Below are 19515 nucleotides of genomic sequence, written 5' to 3' on the forward strand. Positions count from 1 at the left end.
GAGTCTCTCTTGTTCTGATATCTGTAAGTGGACTGGAGGCAGGGCATGAAAGGGATAACGAATCCAGTTGTTTGTGTCATCCGAAAGTACCTGCGTAATTGTGCACCCAACTTCAGTGCTTCGCTATATCACATTTGACATTGTCCGTAGGTGTGAGTTCATTTGCACACAAAATCATGGAAAGACCTGTGTGTTGTCCTTGTTAATGCAGACAGAGAAGAGCTCCAACTTCTTATTCATAGCTTCAATTTTGTTCTGTACATTGAATATAGTTGCAGAGAGTCGCTGTAATCCTAGATTCTGATCATTCAGGCGAGGGGAAAAAACATCACCCAGATAGGCCAGTCCTGTGAGAAACTCATCATCAGTCAAGTGGTCAGACAAGTGGAAATGATGGTCAGTAAAGAACTTGTGTCAATACTTTGCCCCTTGATAACCAGCGCACTTCTGTATGTTGTAAAAGCGTTACATGGTCGCTACCTATCATATCATTGCATAGTGCAGAAAATACACAAGAGTTCAGGGGCATTGCTTTAACAAAGTTAACCATTTTCACTGTTCACGGGTTTAAGTCTCCTGGCCTTCACATGGCCATTTATGATTCACCAAAGGATGGGTTTATGTTCATCTCTATATTGTCCACTGGCTGTGTCCCCTACAAAAAGTTGAGTGTCTGTGGTTTCCTTTCAGCATGTCTGTGAATTATGTAAGCCAGCTGTGCGACCGAGTCAAAAGAGCAGGGAACAAGAGTCACCTCATGGGAGAACAGTAATACTGATGAAACATCTCGCAAGCCCTCCTCATCCATCTTAAGCTTTTCATCAGTGTTTTGGCTTGAGGGAGTTATGGTAGAGCTGACTTAAGACAGGAACTTCGGGAGATGACAACACTGTTTTTAAATGTTTTTGCACAATGATTTATTCATTTACCCTCATGATTAAAATTAATTAATTACCTAAATTTAGGTGTCAGGGCATTGGATGGTGCCTTTGCACTGCTTGTGTTTCTCCCAGCACCATTTCAGTGTTGCGGCCCCTTTTCCTAGCTATAATTTTTTTCCCCAGCCCAAGATAATTAGTCACCTATTGGTTTGAATGGAAAGTTTGGGTGTTGGAAGCCCAGGAAATGTAGGGAAACCCAGGTTAATAATTAACCCTAGACCTGTGGAAAAACTGTACATCACCAGCCAGAGAAAAGTACTCGATGATGTTGCACATTTCCTCGTACTGCACAGTATACAGGAAGTCAAACCCAGGGCATCCAAACAAGGCCCATTCTAACCAGGGCCCGTCCTAACCAGGGCCCGTCCTAACCAGGGCCCGTCCTAACCAGGGCCCTATGTCTAGACTGTGATTTTCTACGGCTAAATGCATGGCAGTGAGGTCAGTCCCTCCCACACAATACCCCATTCAGTGCCCAGTGTCGGTAACCTCTTTATGTAGCACACCGGTTTCCTCCTCGGGAGCGTTCCTCCGGTCAGATGAGCCTCGGATTCTCGCCTCTTGTGAAACACGAGCTTATAATTTTGGGCTCATAATTTCCACTCTGTCTGCATGTCGTGCATTTGGTTTGAAATGAAAAATACACACAGCCAACAGTGCCTTGGTCTGTCGTGGATAGAAATACAGGTTCTGGTGACATACTGAAAGCTCACAGAATCCTTTTTTTAGACCCAACTGGATGTAGGATGTTGTGCCCTTATTGCACATTCCCACAAAATCCAATTTAACTGACAAAAATATAGTTCGCTCTGCAGAAGCATCAAAGACAGTTTATCTACTAAGCATTAGCATTTGTCTCACAGTATATTACATAGTAAAGCAGTGTGATGGTCTACATTTCCTAAGGGAAATCTTTTCAGCCATAATCTCCTTTATTTTCAGACCTGAGCTAAACTGAAGTCTATGCAACACTGTTTGTTTTGTCAGCACTTTTAAAATGAACATACAGTGGGGCAAAAAAGTATTTAGTCAGCCACCAATTGTGCAAGTTCTCCCACTTAAAAAGATGAGAGAGGCCTGTAATTTTCATCATAGGTACACTTCAACTATGACAGACAAAATTAGAAAAAAAATCCAGAAAATCACATTGTAGGATTTTTTATGAATTTATTTGCAAATTATGGTGGAAAATAAGTATTTGGTCACCTACAAACAAGCAAGATTTCTGGCTCTCACAAACCTGTAACTTCTTCTTTAAGAGGCTCCTCTGTCCTCCACTCGTTACCTGTATTAATGGCACCTGTTTGAACTTGTTATCAGTATAAAAGACATGTCCACAACCTCAAACAGTCACACTCCAAACTCCAAACAAACTGGTGTCAAAGGACACCAGAAACAAAATTGTAGACCTGCACCAGGCTGGGAAAACTGAATCTGCAATAGGTAAGCAGCTTGGTTTGAAGAAATCAACTGTGGGAGCAGTTATTAGGACATGGAAGACATACAAGACCACTGATAATCTCCCTCGATCTGGGGCTCCACGCAAGCTCTCACCCCGTGGGGTCAAAATGATCACAAGAATGGTGAGCAAAAATCCCAGAACCACACAGGGGGGACCTAGTGAATGACCTGCAGAGAGCTGGGACCAAAGTAACAAAGCCTGCCATCAGTAACACACTATGCCGCCAGGGACTCAAAAGCTGCAGTGCCAGACGTGTCCCCCTGCTTAAGCCAGTACATGTCCAGGCCCGTCTGAAGTTTGCTAGAGAGCATTTGGATGATCCAGAAGAAGATTGGGAGAATGTCGTATGGTCAGATGAAACCAAAATAGAACTTTTTGGTAAAAACTCAACTCGTCGTTTTTGGAAGACAAAGATTTCTGAGTTGCATCCAAAGAAACCATACCTACTGTGAAGCATAGGGGTGGAAACATCATGCTTTGGGGCTGTTTTTCTGCAAAGGGACCAGGACGACTGATCTGTGTAAAGGAAAGAATGAATGGGGCCATGTTTTGTGAGATTTTGAGTGAAAACCTCCTTCCATCAGCAAGGGCATTGAAGATGAAACGTGGCTGGGTCTTTCAGCATGACAATGATCCCAAACACACCGCCCGGGCAACGAAGGAGTGGCTTCGTAAGAAGCATTTCAAAGTCCTGGAGTGGCCTAGCCAGTCTCCAGATCTCAACCCCATAGAAAATCTTTGGAGGGAGTTGAAAGTCTGTGTTGCCCAGCAACAGCCCCAAAACATCACTGCTCTAGAGTAGATCTGCATGGAGGAATGGGCCAAAATACCAGCAACAGTGTGTGGAAACCTTGTGAAGACTTACAGAAAACGTTTGATCCCTGTCATTGCCAACAAAGGGTATATAACAAAGTATTGAGAAACTTTTGTTATTGACCAAATACTTATTTTCCACCATAATTTGCAAATAAATTCATAAAAAATCCTACAATGTGATTTTCTGGATTTTTTTCTCATTTTGTCTGTCATAGTTAGTGTACCTATGATGAAAATTACAGGCCTCTCATCTTTTTAAGTGGGAGAACTTGCACAATTGGTGGCTGACTAAATACTTTTTTGCCCCACTGTAGATAATGAGTTTATGAAGGGTGTGTCTTTGATTGCATCATGCACATACACTACCATTCAAATGTTTGGGGTCACTTAGAAATGACCTGGTTTTCCATGAAAACATACATGAAATTAGTTGCAAAATGAATAGGAAATATAGTCAAGACATTGACAAGGTTTTAAATAATGATTTTTAATTGAAATAATAATTGTGTCCTTCAAACTTTGCTCTCGTCAAAGAATCCTCCATTTGCAGCAATTACAGCCTTGCAAACCTTTGGCGTTCTAGTTTTCAATTTGTTGAGGTAACCTGAAGAGATTTCACCCCATGCTTCCTGAAGCACCTCCCACAAGTTGGATTGGCTTGATGGGCACTTCTTACGTACCATACGGTCAAGCTGCTCCCACAACAGCTCAATAGGGTTAAGATCCGGTGACTGTGCTGGCCACTCCACTATAGACAGAATACCAGCTGACTGCTTCTTCCCTAAATAGTTCTTGCATAGTTTGGAGCTGTGCTTTGGGTCATTGTCCTATTGTAGGAGGAAATTGGCTCCAATTAAGCGCCGTCCACAGGCTATGGCATGGCGTTACAAAATGGAGTGATAGACTTCCTTATTCAAGACCCCTTTTACCCTGTACACATCTCCCAATTTGCCACCACCAAAGCACCCTCAGACCATCACATTGCCTCCACCATGCTTGACAGATGGCGTCAAGCAATCCTCCAGCATCTATACATTTTTTCTGCATCTCACAAATGTTCTTCTTTGTGATCCGAACTCCTCAAACTTAGATTCGTCTGTCCATAACACTTTTTTCCAATCTTCTTCTGTCCAGTGTCTGTTCTTTTGCCTGGTGTTTTGTGGGTACTATTTAATGAAGCTGCCAGTTGAAGACTTGTGAGGTGACTGTTTCTCAAACTAGACACATTATTGTACTTGTCCTCTTGCTCAGTTGTGCACCGGGGCCTCCCACTCCTCTTTCTATTCTGGTTAGAGACAGTTTGTGCTGTTCTGTGAAGGGAGTAGTACACAGCGTTGTACGAGATCTTCAGTTCTTCGCAGTTTCTCGCATGGAATAGCCTTCATTTCTCAGAACAAGATTAGACTGACGAGTTTCAGAGGAAAGGTCTTTGTTTCTGGCCATTTTGAGCCTGTAATCGAACCCACAAATGCTGATGCTCCAGATACTCAACTAGTCTAAAGAAGGACAGTTTTATTGCTTCTTTAATTAGCACAACAGTTTTCAGCTGTGCTAACATAAATGCAAAAGGGTTTTCTAATGATCATTTATCCTTTTTAAAGTGATAAACTGGATTAGCTAACACCACGTGCCATTGGAACACAAGAGTGATGGTTGCTGATAATGGGCCTCTGTACGCCTATGTAGTCATTCCATAAAAAAACAGCTGTTTCCAGCTACAAGAGTCATGTACAACATTAACAATGTCTACACTGTATTTCTGACCAATTTGATGTTATTATAATGGACATTTTTTTTCTTTTAAAACAAGGACATTTCTAAGTGACCCCGAACTTTTGAATGGTAGTGTATTTACCGAGCTCTGGCTTGTTGATGTATCAAGGACTCAAGGGCCATGTAATATGTTGGAACACATACTGATCTCGCTCTCTCTCTCTTGCTATCCTCTCTCTCTCTCGCTATCCTCTCTCTCTCTCGCTATCCTCTCTCTTTTCCTCCCCCAGTCCTCTTCCTCCTCCCAGGAGCTCTTGCACCAGCTGCCCTTCCAACCCACGGCAGATGAGCTTCATTTCCTGTTTAAACACTTCCGGAGCACAGAGAGTGTAGCGGACGAGGAGGGGCAGCCCTCACCCCCCGTGAGGCTCCGCTCCCGCAGTCTCAGGTAGGCACACCCACCAATCAGATCACCAACACCCTTAAAGGGATAGTTCACCCCAAAATAAAACATTTATAGGATGTTTTCACACCTCGAAGGTAATCACATATCAAGAAGTCCTATTCTGGAATGAGGTCAACACATTTTTCCTAATGTTCGGACAAGACGTATTTTCATTGGGAAAATGTACTTTGCTGAAATTGCTTTGACTACTTTTATTTATGAAGTACAGTAACTTCTTACTTATTGGCTTTATCTCAATCACAGTACTTCCTTTGACAAACATTTGTGTAGATTCTTATCTGTGCATAGAGGTGAAGGCTTTTCTATTGACTTTGCATAAGCTATTGAATACCAAGATTGTTGACTTCATCCAGCCATCCAGGCTCTGTTTGCATAATAGTGTTTATGTTCCTACATAATGGTGTCTCCTAGTCAATTAGTCACCCCTCATTAAAACACAGACGTGTCTCTGACCCATCTGGTTCTCGTGGTGGTTAGAAAGAGGCAGTTGTACAGGCGTTAGGAGTGTCTGTGAGTTCTGCTGTGCTTTGATGTGGTCAGGTTTCCTGTGACGTGTACTGCGTGGGCCACAGACCGGCCTGTGCTTGATAGAAATATAGGGCAGATTTTAGTCAACAGGCCACCAAAGTTTTGTGGCCATTATACGTAGCATTTTAACTAGACAGTGCTATGAGAGCAACCAGTCTCTCACAAACATGATAATATGACAACAAATGTACATACAAAGGAGCCCGCTGTTGCATTTGTAAACATACAGTTGAAGTCGTAAGTTTACATACACCTTAGCCAAATAGATTTAAACTCAGATTTTCACAATTCCTGACATTTAATCCTATAAAAAATTCCCTGTCTTAGGTCAGTTAGGATCACCACTTTATTTGAAGAATGTGAAATGTCAGAATAGTAGTAGAGAGAATTGATTTATTTCAGCTTTTATTTCTTTCAACACATTCCCAGTGGGTCAGAAGTTCATATACATTCAATTAGTATTTGGTAGGATTGCCTTTAAGTTGTTGAACTTGGGTCAAACGTTTTGGGTAGCCTTCCACAAACTTCCCACACTAAGTTGGGTGAATTTTGGCCCGTTTCTCCTGACAGAGCTGGTGTTCCTTGCTCCCACACACTTTTTCAGTTCTTCCCACAAATGTTCTATAGGATTGAGGTCAGGGCTTTGTGATGACCACTCCAATACCTTGACTTTGTTGTCCTTAAGCCATTTTGAGACATTATTTAACAAAATGAAGAGAATTTTTAATGCCGTTCAGATTCATTTCAAACAAGGCAAAGGGTTATATTACGCAGTTGGTCTTTGGCGTGACCTAGAATGAACTGTCTGGACAACTGTTGATATTTTTTAAAGCTGCAGTATATAACTTGTTGGGCAACCTGACCAAATTCACATAGAAATGTGAGTTATAGATCTGTCATTCTCATTGAAAGCAAGTATAAGAAGCGGTAGATCTGTTCTATGTGTGCTATTTCTATGCTTCCTGTTAAGTTTAGTTTTTGTGTCTTTCACTTTCGGTTTTGTACACCAGCTTCAAACTGCTGAAAATACAATATTTAGGGTTATGGATAATATATTTCACAGTGGTTTTAGATTGTACAATGATTATCTAAACAATGACTTCTTGTTTTGTCACATGAACTATTAGAATGTTAGCAACCAGGAAATGGCAGAGGGATTTCTGCATTTTGCACCTTTTTAAAGGTTAACGGGATGATGAAGAGACTGCCCTGATTTATTAAGGGGGAGCCCTACACTCCTGGGCACCCATGTAATCAAACCCAAGTGAAGACAACAAGTGTGTTCATGACTACATAACTGTTGAACTAAACTTCGCCATAATTGGCATTTGATGTTTTTTTGTGCTTACCGGTACTTTTGAATTTCTACTCTGTTTGAAAGTTCTAATAGTCATAACGCTAAGATTATTGGACTGTGATTGTCTTGTCTTCCTCCAGCCCTGGTCGGACATGTGGCACCTTTGACAATGAGATTGTAATGATGAATCACGTTTACAAAGAGCGCTTTCCGAAGGTAGGTGTTATTTCCTGACTCGCCACACTGCTTTTCCTAGCACATCAATAGATTCATCATGTACACGTCTCTTCTAAATACGTTCATCTTGTTTACTTTTATATTTCACTTTGATCTGCTTCTCCACATTTTCTTACGTTACAGCCTTATTCTGATATGGATTCAATTGTTTTTACCCCTCATCAATCTACACACAATACCCCATAATGACAAAGCAAAAACCAGTTTTTAGAAATGTTTTGAAATATAAAAAATGTAATAAAAGGAAATAAACCATTTACATAAGTATTCAGACCCTTTACTCAGTACTTTGTTGAAGCACCTTTGGCAGCGATTACAGCCTCGAGTCTTTTGGTGTATGAGGCTACAAGCTTGGCAGGTCTCACCAGAGATGTTTGATCGGGTTCAAGTCCAGGCTCTGGCTGCGCCACTCAAGGACATTCGGGGACTTGTCCCATAACCACTCCTGTGTTGTCTTGGCTGTGTGCTTAGGGTGAACCTTTGCCCCAGTCTGAGGTCCTGAGCACTCTGGAGCATGTTTTCATCAAGGATCTCTCTGTACTTTGCTCCGTTAATCTTTTACGTTTATCCTGACTAGTCTCCCAGTACCTGCCGCTGATTAACATCCCCACAGCATGATGCTGCCACCACCAAGAAAGCTAAGGTAATGGAGCTAAACAACTAGCACTCACCGTCATCATGAAGTGCTTTGAGAGACTAGTCGAGGATCATATAACCTCCACCCTACCTGACACCTTAGGCCCACTCCAATTTGCTTACCGCCCCAATAGGTCCACAGACGACGCAATCACACTGCACACTGCACACTGCCCTAACCCATCTGGACAAAAGGAATACCTATGTAAGAATACTGTTCATCGACTACAGCTCAGCATTCAACACCATAGTACCCTCCAAACTCGTCATTAAGCTCGAGACCCTGGGTCTCGACTCCTCCCTGTGCAACTGGGTCCTGGACTTTCTGACCGGTTGCCCCCAGGTGGTGAGCGTAGGAAACATCTCCACCCGCTGATCCTCAACACAGACGCACAAGGGTGCGTTCTCAGCCCTCTCCTGTACTCCCTTTTCACCCATGACTACGTGGCCATGCACGCCTCCAACTCAATCATCAAGTTTTCAGACAACACTGCAGTGGTAGGCTTGATTACCAACAACGACGAGACAGCCTACAGGGAGGAGGTGAGGGCCCTCGGAGTGTGGTGTCAGGAAAATAACCTCACACTCAACGTCAACAAAACAAAGGAGATGATCGCGGACTTCAGGAAACAGCAGAGGGAGCACCCCCCTATCCACATCGACGGGACAGTAGTGGAGATGGTTGAAAGTTCCTCGGCGTACACATCATGGACAAACTAAAATGGTCCACCCGTACAGACAGCGTGGTGAAAAAGGCGCAACAGTGCCTCTTCAACCTCAGGAGGCTGAAGAAATTTGGCTTGTCACCGAAAACACTCACAAACTTTTACAGATGCACAATTGAGAGCATCCTGTCGGGCTGTATCACCCACAGCCTGGTACGGCAACAGCGCCGCCAGCAACCATAAGGCTCTCCAGAGGGTAGTGAGGTCTGCACAACGCATCACTGGGAGCAAACTACCTGCCCTCCAGGACATCTACACCACCCGATGTCACAGGAAGGCCATAAAGATCATCAAGGACAACAACCACCCGAGCCACTGCCTGTTCACCCCGTTATCATCCAGAAGGTGAGGTCAGTACAGGTGCATCAAAGCTGGGACCGAGAGACTGAAAAACAGATTCTATCTCAAGGCCATCAGACTGTTAAACAGCCATCACTAACATTGAGTGGCTGCTGCCAACATACTGACTCAATCTCTAGCCACTTGAATAATTACAAATTGGATGTAAAAAATGTTGTTTTAAACAACGGCTCTTTATATAATGTTTACATACACTACATGACTCATCTCATATGTATTTACTGTACTCTATACCATCTACTGCATCTTGTAAATGCCGCACGCTCATCCATATATTTACAAATACTTATTAATTCCTTTACACTTGTGTGTATATAAGGTAGTTGTTGTGAAATTGTTAGATTACTTGTTAGATATTATTGCACGGTCGGAACTAGAAGCACAATCATTTCGCAACACTCGCATTAACATCTGTTCACCATGTTTATGTGACCAATAAAATTGGATTTGATTTGACCATGCTTCACCGTGAGGATGGTGCCAGGATGGTTTCCTCCAGACGTGTCGCTTGGCTTTCAGGCCAAAGAGTTCAATCTTGGTTTCATCAGACCAGAGAATGTTGTTTCTCATGGTCTGAGAGTTCTTTAGGTTCCCTTTGGCAAACTCCAAGCGGGCTGTCATGTGCCTTTTACTGAGCAGTGGCTTCCATCTGACCACTCTACCATAAAGGCCTGATTGGTGGAGTGCTGCAGAGATGGTTGTTCTTCCATCTCCACAGAATAACTCTGGATATCTGTCAGAGAGACCATTGGGTACTTGCTTACCTCCCTGACCAAGGCCCTTCTCCCCCGATTGCTCAGTTTGGCTGGGCAGCCAGCTCTAGGAAGAGTCTTGGTGGTTCCAAACTTCTTCCATTTAAGAATGATGGGGGCCATTGTGTTCTTGGGGACCTTCAATGCTGCAGACATTTTTTGACACCCTTCCCCAGATCTGTGCCTTGACACAATCCTGTCTCGGAGCTCTATGGACTATGAATTCCTCTATGAATTCCTTCAACCTCATGGCTTGGTTTTTGCTCTGACATACACTGTCAACCGTGGGACCTTTATATAGATAGGTGTGTGCCTTTTCAAAATGATGTCCAATCAATTGAATTTACCACTGGTGAACCAATCAAGTTGTCGAAACATCAAGGATGATCAATGGATACAGCATGCACCTGAGCTCAATTTCGAGTCTCATCGCAAAGGGTCTAAATAATTATGTAAATAAGGTATTTCTGTTTTACATTTTTTGTACATTTATGAGGTATTGTGTGTAGGTTGATGAGGAAAAAAATCTAATTTTACCCAAGGCTGTAACGTAACACAATGTGGAAAAAGGGAAGGGGTCTGAATACTTTCTGAATGCACTGTATTTGTGAAATGCACTTTAGATCAAGTTTATCATAAAATGTAATGTGATTTTCCAGGCAACAGCCCAGATGGAAGGGCGTCTGCTGGACATCCTTGCCGACTGCTCCCCAAACAGCAACCTGCCCCTGGCCGACGGCGTGCTGGGCTTCATCCAGCACCAGCTAGTAGAGCTGGCCAGAGACTGCCTAGACAAGTCACAGATGGGTCTGGTCACCTCACGCTACTTCATAGAGCTACAGGAGAACCTGGAGAAGCTACTGCATGAGGTAGGCTGAATTTTTTTGGGACTAAGCTAAAGTATAATGCAGTATACAGTTGAAGTTGTAAGTTTACATACACTTAAGTTGTAGTCATTAAAACTAGTTTTTCAACCACTCCACAAATTTCTTGTTAACAAACTATAGTTTTGGCAAGGCGGTTGGGACATCTACTTTGTGCATGACACAAGTAATTTTTCCAGCAATTGTTTACAGACAGTGAAATAATCTATCACAATTCCAGTGGGTCAGAAGTTTACATAGACTAAGTTGACTGTGCCTTTAAACAGCTTGGAAAATTGTCATGGCTTTAGAAGCTTCTGATAGGCTAATTGACATAATTTGAGTCAATTGGAGGTGGACCTGTGGATGTATTTCAAGGCCTACCTTCAAACTCAGTGACTCTTTGCTTGACATCATGGGAAAATCCAAAGAAATCAGCCAAGACCTCAGAAAAAAATTGTAGACCACAAGTCTGGTTCATCCTTGGGAGCAATTTCCAAATGTCTGAAGGTACCACGTTCGTCTGTACAAACAATAGTACGTAAGTATAAACACCATGGGACCACACAGCCGTCATCACTCAGGAAGGAGACGTGTTCTGTCTCCTAGAGATTAACGTATTTTGGTGCGAAAAGTGTAAATCAATCCCAGAACAACAGCAAAGGATGCTGGAGGAAACGGGTACAAAAGTATCTATATCTACAGTAAAACGAATCCAATATCGACATAACCCGAAAGGCCGCTCAGCAAGGAAGACGCTCCAAAACCGCCATAAAAGAGCCAGACTATGGTTTACAATTGCACATGGGGACAAAGATCGTACTTTTTGGAGAAATGTCCTCAGGTCTGATGAAAAAAAAATAGGACTGTTTGGCCATAATGACCATCATTATGTTTGGAGGAAAAAGGGGGAGGCTTGCAAGCCAAAGAACACCATCCCAACCGTGAAGCACGGGGGTGGCAGCATCATGTTGTGGGGGTGCTTTGCTGCAGGAGGGACTGGTGCACTTCACGAAATAGATGGAATCATGAGGTAAGAAAATGATGTGGATAAATTGAAGCAACATCTCAAGACATCAGTCAGGAAGTTAAATATTGGTTGCAAATGGGTCTTCCAAATGGACAATGACCCCAAGCATACTTCCAAAGTTCTGCCAAAATGCTTAAGGACAACAAAGTCAAGGTATTGGAGTGGCCATCACAAAGCCCTGACCTCAATCCTATAGAAAATGTGTGGGCGAGCAAGGAGGCCTACAAACCTGACTCAGTTACACCAGCTCTGTCAGGAGGAATGGGCCAAAATTCCCCCAACTTATTCTGGGAAGCTTGTGGAAGGCTACCCAAAACGTTTGACCCAAGTTAGACAATTTAAAGGCAATCCTACCATATATGAATTGAGTATGTAAACTTCTGACCCACTGGGAATGTGATGAATGAAATGAAAGCTGAAATAAATCATTCTCTTTACTATTATTCTGACATTTCACATTCTCCAAATAAAGTGGTGATCCGAACTGACCTAAAACAGTTTTTTTTACTCAGATTGAATGTCAGGAATTGTGAAAAACTGAGTTTAAATGTATTTGGCTAAGGTGTATGTAAACTTCCGACTTACTGTATACAGTATGCACAAGGTAGCCTCTCATCGATTTACTCGAGTGTACTCAGATGGAACTTATAGGCACTTTCAAATTGCTGTGGTCTGAGGAGCTCTGCCATTTCTATTGGCTTTCTACTGAATGAGTCAGCTAAAAGTCTCATTCAGTGTGTTCGAATGTTCAATGAAAATTGCCTCCAATGTCCTCAGAGTTGTATTTTTGTGTTGGACTTTGATAGGTTCTCACAGTGCTAGGATTCTAATCTAGACTATTAGTCAGCGCCGGTGCAATTACCATTTTACATTAGATGGATCTCTCCAGTCTTGCTTGTGATTGTGTAACTAGGGCTTATTACGTCACAATGGCTTGCCCTTATGTTCTGCTTTGTTAGAGCTTTTTGGCTGAGTTTTTCCCCGTAGTTAATGTAAACTATGAAAGTATGGTCATTCGTTTTTTCAAATATAGGATGCACTCAGAGTTTAGGAACATTGTGTAACAGCCGTTGGTGGAAGAAGGTGAGGACCAAGGTGCAGCGTGGGACATGTTCATCTTTATTTATAAATTGAACACTGAATGAAAAACAACGAGAGAATGAACAAAACCGAAACAGTTCTGTCTGGTACAGAATACAAAAACAGAAAACAACTACCCACAAACACAGGTGGGAACAGAGTACCTAAGTATGGTTCTCAATCAGAGACAACGATTGACAGCTGCCTCTAATTGGGAACCATACCAGGCCAAACACATAGAAATACCACACACAGAACAAAACAGAATGAAAAACATAGAATGCCCACCCCAACTCACACCCTGACCAAACCAAAATAGACATAAAAAAGGAACTAAGGTCAGGACGTGACAGTACCCCCCCAAAGGTGCGGACTCCGGCCGCAAAACCTGAACCTATAGGGGAGGGTCTAGGTGGGCATTTCACCGCGGTGGCGGCTCTGGTGCGGGACGTAGACCCCACTCCACCTTAGTCTTGGCCCACTTAGGTGGCGCCTCTGGAGTGGCGACCCTCGCCGCCGACCCTGAACTGGGGACCCTTACAGCGGGCCCTGAATAGGAGGGAGACTCTGGCGGCGCTGGACAGGAGGGAGACTCTGGCGGCGCCGGACAGGAGGGAGACTCTGGCGGCGCCGGACAGGCGGGAGACTTGGTTCTGGGAGCAGGCACAGGACTCACCAGGCTGGGGAGACCTACAGGCGACATCTTCCTTGGCCGAGGCACCGGATGCACTGGGCCGTGGAGGCGCACTGGAGGTCTCGAGCACCGAGCCTGCACAACCTGTCCTGGCTGGATAACCCCTGTAGCCCGGCAAGTGCGGAGAGTTGGAACAGGCCGCACTGGGCTGTGCTGGTGAACGGGGACACTGTGCGTAGGGCTGGTGCCGTATAACCCGGGCCGAGGAGACGCACTGGAGACCAGATGCGCTGAGCCGGCTTCATCCCTCCTGGGTCAATGCCCACTCTAGCCCGGCCGATTCGAGGAGCTGCGATGTAGCACACCGGGCTATGCGTGCGCACTGGGGACACCGCATAACACGGTGCTTGCCCGGTCACTCTCTCGCCACGGTAAGCACGGGGAGTTGGCTCAGGTCTCCTCCCTGACTCTGCCAATCTCCCCGTGTGCCCCCCCCCAAAAAAAATTCTGGGGCTGCCTCTCGTGCACGTTACCTCGAGCCAATTCCTCGTAGTGTCGCCGCCCGCTCTAGCTGCTTCCAGCTCCTCTTTCGGACGGCGATACTCTCCCGGCTGTGCCCAGGGTCCCTTGCGGTCCAATATTTCCTCCCATGTCCAGGAGTCCATTACACGCTGCTTGGTCCTTTGGTGGTGGGTAGTTCTGTAATGGCCGTTGGTGGAAGAAGGTAAGGACCAAGGTGCAGTGTAGTACGTGTTCATCTTTATTTATGAATTGAACACTGAATGAAAAAACAACAAAAGAGAATGAACGAAACAGTTCTGTCTGGTACAGAATACAAAAACAGAAAACAACTACCCACAAACACAGGTGGGAACAGGCTACCTAAGTATGGTTCTCAATCAGAGACAACGATTGACAGCTGCCTCTGATTGGGAACCATACCAGGCCAAACACATAGAAATACAACACACAGAACAAAACAGAATGCCCACCCCCTGACCAAACCAAAATAGAGACATTAAAAAGGAACTAAGGTCATTGAGTCATCTTATAATGGGCCAGTTTTTGTCCCAAGGCCTGAAGATGTGCTCTTTCCTAAAAAAGCACCACAGCCTGGACAGAATTACAGTGTTATGCAACCTTGTCATTGAATGTACACTTTGTTGTGCCCTCACATTAGACTGTGTTGCAGGATCCTCAGTACTCCCTGATCCCCTATCACAATCACTTAGTCAAAGCATCGAGTTAGTAGAACATCGTAAATTGGACTTTTCAAAAAGTTAATTCTCACGCCTGGATACTCAGGCTTAAAAATGCTGCAGTATAATTGTAAGTGAAATTGAGTAAGTTACACTTACATGATTGCAGCAGTAGAAGGCACTATTATAGACAAACCAAGTACTAACAGATTACCAATGAGAAGCCGTTCAAAGAACTCTCTTTGACCCTAATCTTTGTATAAGTGAGAACAGTCACTCATTATTTTCTTACGGAAGTAAGAAGTATCACAAGGTAATGTTTCATACCAGTCACTGCCCTGTCATGAGTAACTATGGCACATTTCAGGCACATAACCTGTCTCTATCTGTGTTGTTTTGTCTTTGTCATCAGGCGTACGAGAGGTCTGAGAGCAAGGAGGTGACCGTCATCATTAAGCTGGTGAAGAAGATCCTCATCATCATCTCCAGGCCAGCCAGGTTACTGGAATGTCTGGTAAGATTCACAGTCTCTTTCAGGAAGTTGTGCTCCTAAAGCAATTGCCAACCAACACAACTAATATGATACAGTACGGCCATGATGCTTTTTGCCCAGTCTCTATGATGTTAATTATTTTTCATAGGTTAAGTACATTGTAGTGTTAAGTTCTCCACCACGGAATGTACTTGATAGCTTGTTACAGGGTTATAACACTGTAATAACCCTGGTTTATATATACTTATCTATTTAATGTAAATGATGATAATAATAACCTATATTCCTCTTGGCTTTTCACCCCAATAGGAGTTTGACCCGGAGGAGTTCCTTCATCGTCTGGAGGCAGCCGAGGGCCACGCCAAGGTGGGCCAGGTCATCAAGACAGACATCCCGCGCTACATCATCAGCCAGCTGGGCCTCACCAGAGACCCTCTGGAAGGTACAGTACCACAGGGCTTCCTCATCCTATTAGAATCCCACAGTGGTTAAAAGAAGGATGGGCCTCACAGATTTATCGAATCTATACATCGGCTAAAGCATGAGCAGTGGGAGCCATTGGAAGGTATCTGTAGGGTTTCCTGAGATGTTTCTGTCTTACCCTCGCAACCCCGTGGACCGGTTCGTACCAAAAACATTCTCCATTCAGGCTTCAAAGGCGTCGATTTCCCCCATAACTAGATTTAAAGGCAAGAAGGGGAGGAAACGGACAACATATGCATACTTCCTTAATGAAACACACTTTACCACTTAGGAATGCTAGTCCCATAGGGCACAACAACAGGAAGTAGCATTAACCACTAGCATGATGGTGGAAAATGGTGTTTCATTAAGAAACACCACTTCTCGCCATTAAATTTGGTTAAGGGGGTAATCGACGCATGTGAAGCCTGAATGGAGAATGTTTAGGCACAAACCGGTCAATACCAGATCAATATCGCCATCTGCCGGCCTTTGGGCTATTTCTATTGCTCTTCCTGGTACATACAAGGGTTGTCTTCCCCTTAAGTTTCCAGGCTCAGTTCAAAAACCAACCACTATCTCTTAATTTGAAGCACTATTGGTTTAGTTGGAAACCTGGCCAAGCGGCTACTTGTTGAAAAGATGCTGCTACTTAGTGATTCTCCCATATTGTCTCCGGCTATAATATGCAATAGATCAACTTGGGATCACACTGAGTTAGAGGGGTGACAGTGCAAGGGTCATGTTCATCAAGGCACGCAACATTTACTACAGAAAATGAAAATGAGTGTCTCGTATTATCCAGGCAGTTTGTTTGTGTTTCCTTCTGTTTGGTGCCGGACCATGGTCTCTCTCCCGCTGTTGTACTGTAGACATGGTCCATCTGGAGCAGACCAGCCCTGGGCACGGAGCGGCCTGTAGAGACACCGACGACACTGAGGTAAGGCAACCAGAAACACTTACAAGTTCAGCCATGATGGTTAGATCATAGTGATGGAACGCGTTGTATTAGCATAGTGTAGCAAGTACTCTATAACTAGCATGTTCCAGAATTGAGTTGGCTTGGCTTTGGATGAGATGAAAGTCATGAAAGCTCTTTTAAACGTAAACAACTGTGTCAGTTACACAGCTTGTTTAGCCGTTTCGGCCTGGCAAATTTGTTTGTGTTCGGGTCAAATTGCTTTGTTCATTCATTTTGTGTCTCAGAACCGGGCAGCCTGCACTCCTTCTCGCAGGAAACCACTAGAGAGCGACTTTGAGACCATCAAGCTCATCAGCAACGGGGCCTATGGGTGAGGAAGAGCTCTTATTTTAGAGCGGTCTCTGTCTTTGAGGAAATGTGAGTGTGCTGAACGCGGAAGTGAAACTGAAAGTCAATGTCTTGAATGTGTGGTAGCATACAGTTGGCTAAAATGGCAGTTTAACATTTCTTCAACAAATGTCACGCCAATGTTTATGACACACTGCCCAAATGCCTGTCCAAATATTGTTAGTGCTGTGAGGACAAATTGCGCCATATTATGTACACCGGTCAAATCGTCTCAGATCTCCACAGTGCCTAGGGGGTAGGGACTAGAGTTTGTTTCTGGAAAGAGATTGTGTTTTACTAGTCTTCGTGAAGACTGATTCCTCTCTATCATTTGCACTGATCTGGAAACAAAATATGGCAAAAGCAATATGATCGATGCTTACTGATCATGCTCTCTCACATCAGTGCAGAAAAGTTAACTTAATACTGTTATTAAGAAGCAACCTGTCTCTGTCTGTCTCTCGCTCTGTCTGTCTCTCGCTCTGTCTGTCTCTCGCTCTGTCTGTCTCTCGCTCTGTCTGTCTCTCGCTCTGTCTGTCTCTCGCTCTGTCTGTCTCTCGCTCTGTCTGTCTCTCGCTCTGTCTGTCTCTCGCTCGCTCTGTCTGTCTGTCTCTCGCTCTGTCTGTCTGTCTCTCGCTCTGTCTGTCTGTCTCTCGCTCTGTCTGTCTATCTCTCGCTCTGTCTGTCTGTCTCTCGCTCTGTCTGTCTGTCTCTCGCTCGCTCTGTCTGTCTGTCGCTCGCTCGCTCTGTCTGTCTGTCTGTCTGTCTGTCTGTCTGTCGCTCGCTCTGTCTGTCTGTCGCTCGCTCGCTCTGTCTGTCTGTCGCTCGCTCGCTCTGTCTGTCTGTCGCTCGCTCTGTCTGTCTGTCGCTCGCTCGCTCGCTCTGTCTGTCTGTTGCTCGCTCGCTCTGTCTGTCTGTCGCTCGCTCGCTCTGTCTGTCTGTCGCTCGCTCGCTCTGTCGCTCGCTCGCTCTGTCTGTCTGTCGCTCGCTCGCTCTGTCTGTCTGTCTGTCTGTCTGTCTGTCGCTCGCTCTGTCTGTCTGTCGCTCGCTCTGTCTGTCTGTCGCTCGCTCGCTCTGTCTGTCGCTCGCTCGCTCTGTCTGTCTGTCTGTCGCTCGCTCGCTCTGTCTGTCTGTCGCTCGCTCTGTCTGTCTGTTGCTCGCTCTGTCTGTCTGTCTCTCGCTCTGTCTGTCTGTCTCTCGCTCTGTCTGTCTGTCTCTCGCTCTGTCTGTCTTTCGCTCTGTCTGTCTGTCTCTCGCTCTGTCTGTCTCTCGCTCTGTCTGTCTCTCGCTCTGTCTGTCTCTCGCTCTGTCTGTCTGTCTCTTGCTCGCTCGCTCTGTCTGTCTGTCTCTTGCTCGCTCGCTCTGTCTGTCTGTCTCTCGCTCGCTCGCTCGCTCTGTCTGTCTGTCTGTCGCTCGCTCGCTCTGTCTGTCTGTCTCTCGCTCGCTCTGTCTGTCTGTCTGTCTGTCTCTCGCTCGCTCTGTCTGTCTGTCTGTCTGTCTGTCTCTCGCTCGCTCTGTCTGTCTGTCTGTCTCGCTCGCTCGCTCGCTCTGTCTGTGTCTGTCTCTCGCTCGCTCTGTCTGTCTGTCTGTCTGTCTCTCGCTCGCTCTGTCTGTCTCTCTCGCTCTGTCTGTCTGTCTGTCTCTCTCGCTCTCTGTCTGTCTGTCTCGCTCGCTCGCTCTGTCTGTCTCTCGCTCGCTCTGTCTGTCTCTCGCTCGCTATGTCTGTCTCTCGCTCGCTCTGTCTGTCTCTCGCTCGCTCGCTCTGTCTGTCTCGCTCGCTCGCTCGCTCTGTCTGTCTCTCGCTCGCTCTGTCTGTCTCTCGCTCGCTCTGTCTCTCGCTCTGTCTGTCTGTCTGTCGCTCGCTCTCTCTGTCTGTCTCTCTCGCTCTGTCTGTCTGTCTGTCTCTCTCGCTCTCTGTCTGTCTGTCTGTCTCGCTCGCTCTGTCTGTCTCTCGCTCGCTATGTCTGTCTCTCGCTCGCTCTGTCTGTCTCTCGCTCGCTCGCTCTGTCTGTCTCGCTCGCTCGCTCGCTCTGTCTCTCGCTCGCTCTGTCTGTCTCTCGCTCGCTCTGTCTCTCGCTCTGTCTGTCTGTCTGTCGCTCGCTCTGTCTGTCTTTCGCTCGCTCTGTCTGTCTGTCTGTCTCTCGCTCGCTCTGTCTGTCTGTCTCTCGCTCGCTCTGTCTGTCTGTCGCTTGCTCGCTCTGTCTGTCTCTCGCTTGCTCGCTCTGTCTGTCTCTCGCTCGCTCGGTCTGTCTCTCGCTCGCTCGCTCGCTCTGTCTGTCTCTCGCTCGCTCGCTCTGTCTGTCTCTCGCTCGCTTGCTCTGTCTGTCTCTCGCTCGCTCTGTCTGTCTGTCTGTCTGTCTATCTGTCTGTCTGTCTGTCTGTCTCTCGCTCTGTCTGTCTGTCTCTCGCTCGCTCGCTCTGTCTCTGTCTGTCTCTCGCTCGCTCTGTCTGTCTGTCTCTCGCTCGCTCTGTCTCTCTCGCTCTGTCTGTCTGTCTGTCTCTCGCTCGCTCT

General features: G+C 45.4%; 2 protein-coding genes across 2 annotated transcripts in view; both read left to right on the forward strand.

Moving 5' to 3' along the window:
* The window catches only part of LOC139375941 (microtubule-associated serine/threonine-protein kinase 3-like), a 63828-nt gene that overhangs the window by 24259 nt on the left and 20054 nt on the right, over positions 1-19515 (forward strand). Inside the window, 7 exon segments of the mRNA XM_071117913.1 lie at positions 5223-5380; positions 7364-7439; positions 10593-10802; positions 15152-15253; positions 15542-15674; positions 16567-16634; positions 16901-16986. Coding sequence (XP_070974014.1) covers positions 5223-5380; positions 7364-7439; positions 10593-10802; positions 15152-15253; positions 15542-15674; positions 16567-16634; positions 16901-16986 — 833 coding nt within the window.
* The window catches only part of LOC139375942 (gamma-interferon-inducible lysosomal thiol reductase-like), a 135046-nt gene that overhangs the window by 18994 nt on the left and 96537 nt on the right, over positions 1-19515 (forward strand). The window lies entirely within an intron of this gene.

Source organism: Oncorhynchus clarkii, chromosome 20 (genome assembly GCF_045791955.1).
Source record: "Oncorhynchus clarkii lewisi isolate Uvic-CL-2024 chromosome 20, UVic_Ocla_1.0, whole genome shotgun sequence".
Taxonomy (NCBI): Eukaryota; Metazoa; Chordata; class Actinopteri; order Salmoniformes; family Salmonidae; genus Oncorhynchus; species Oncorhynchus clarkii.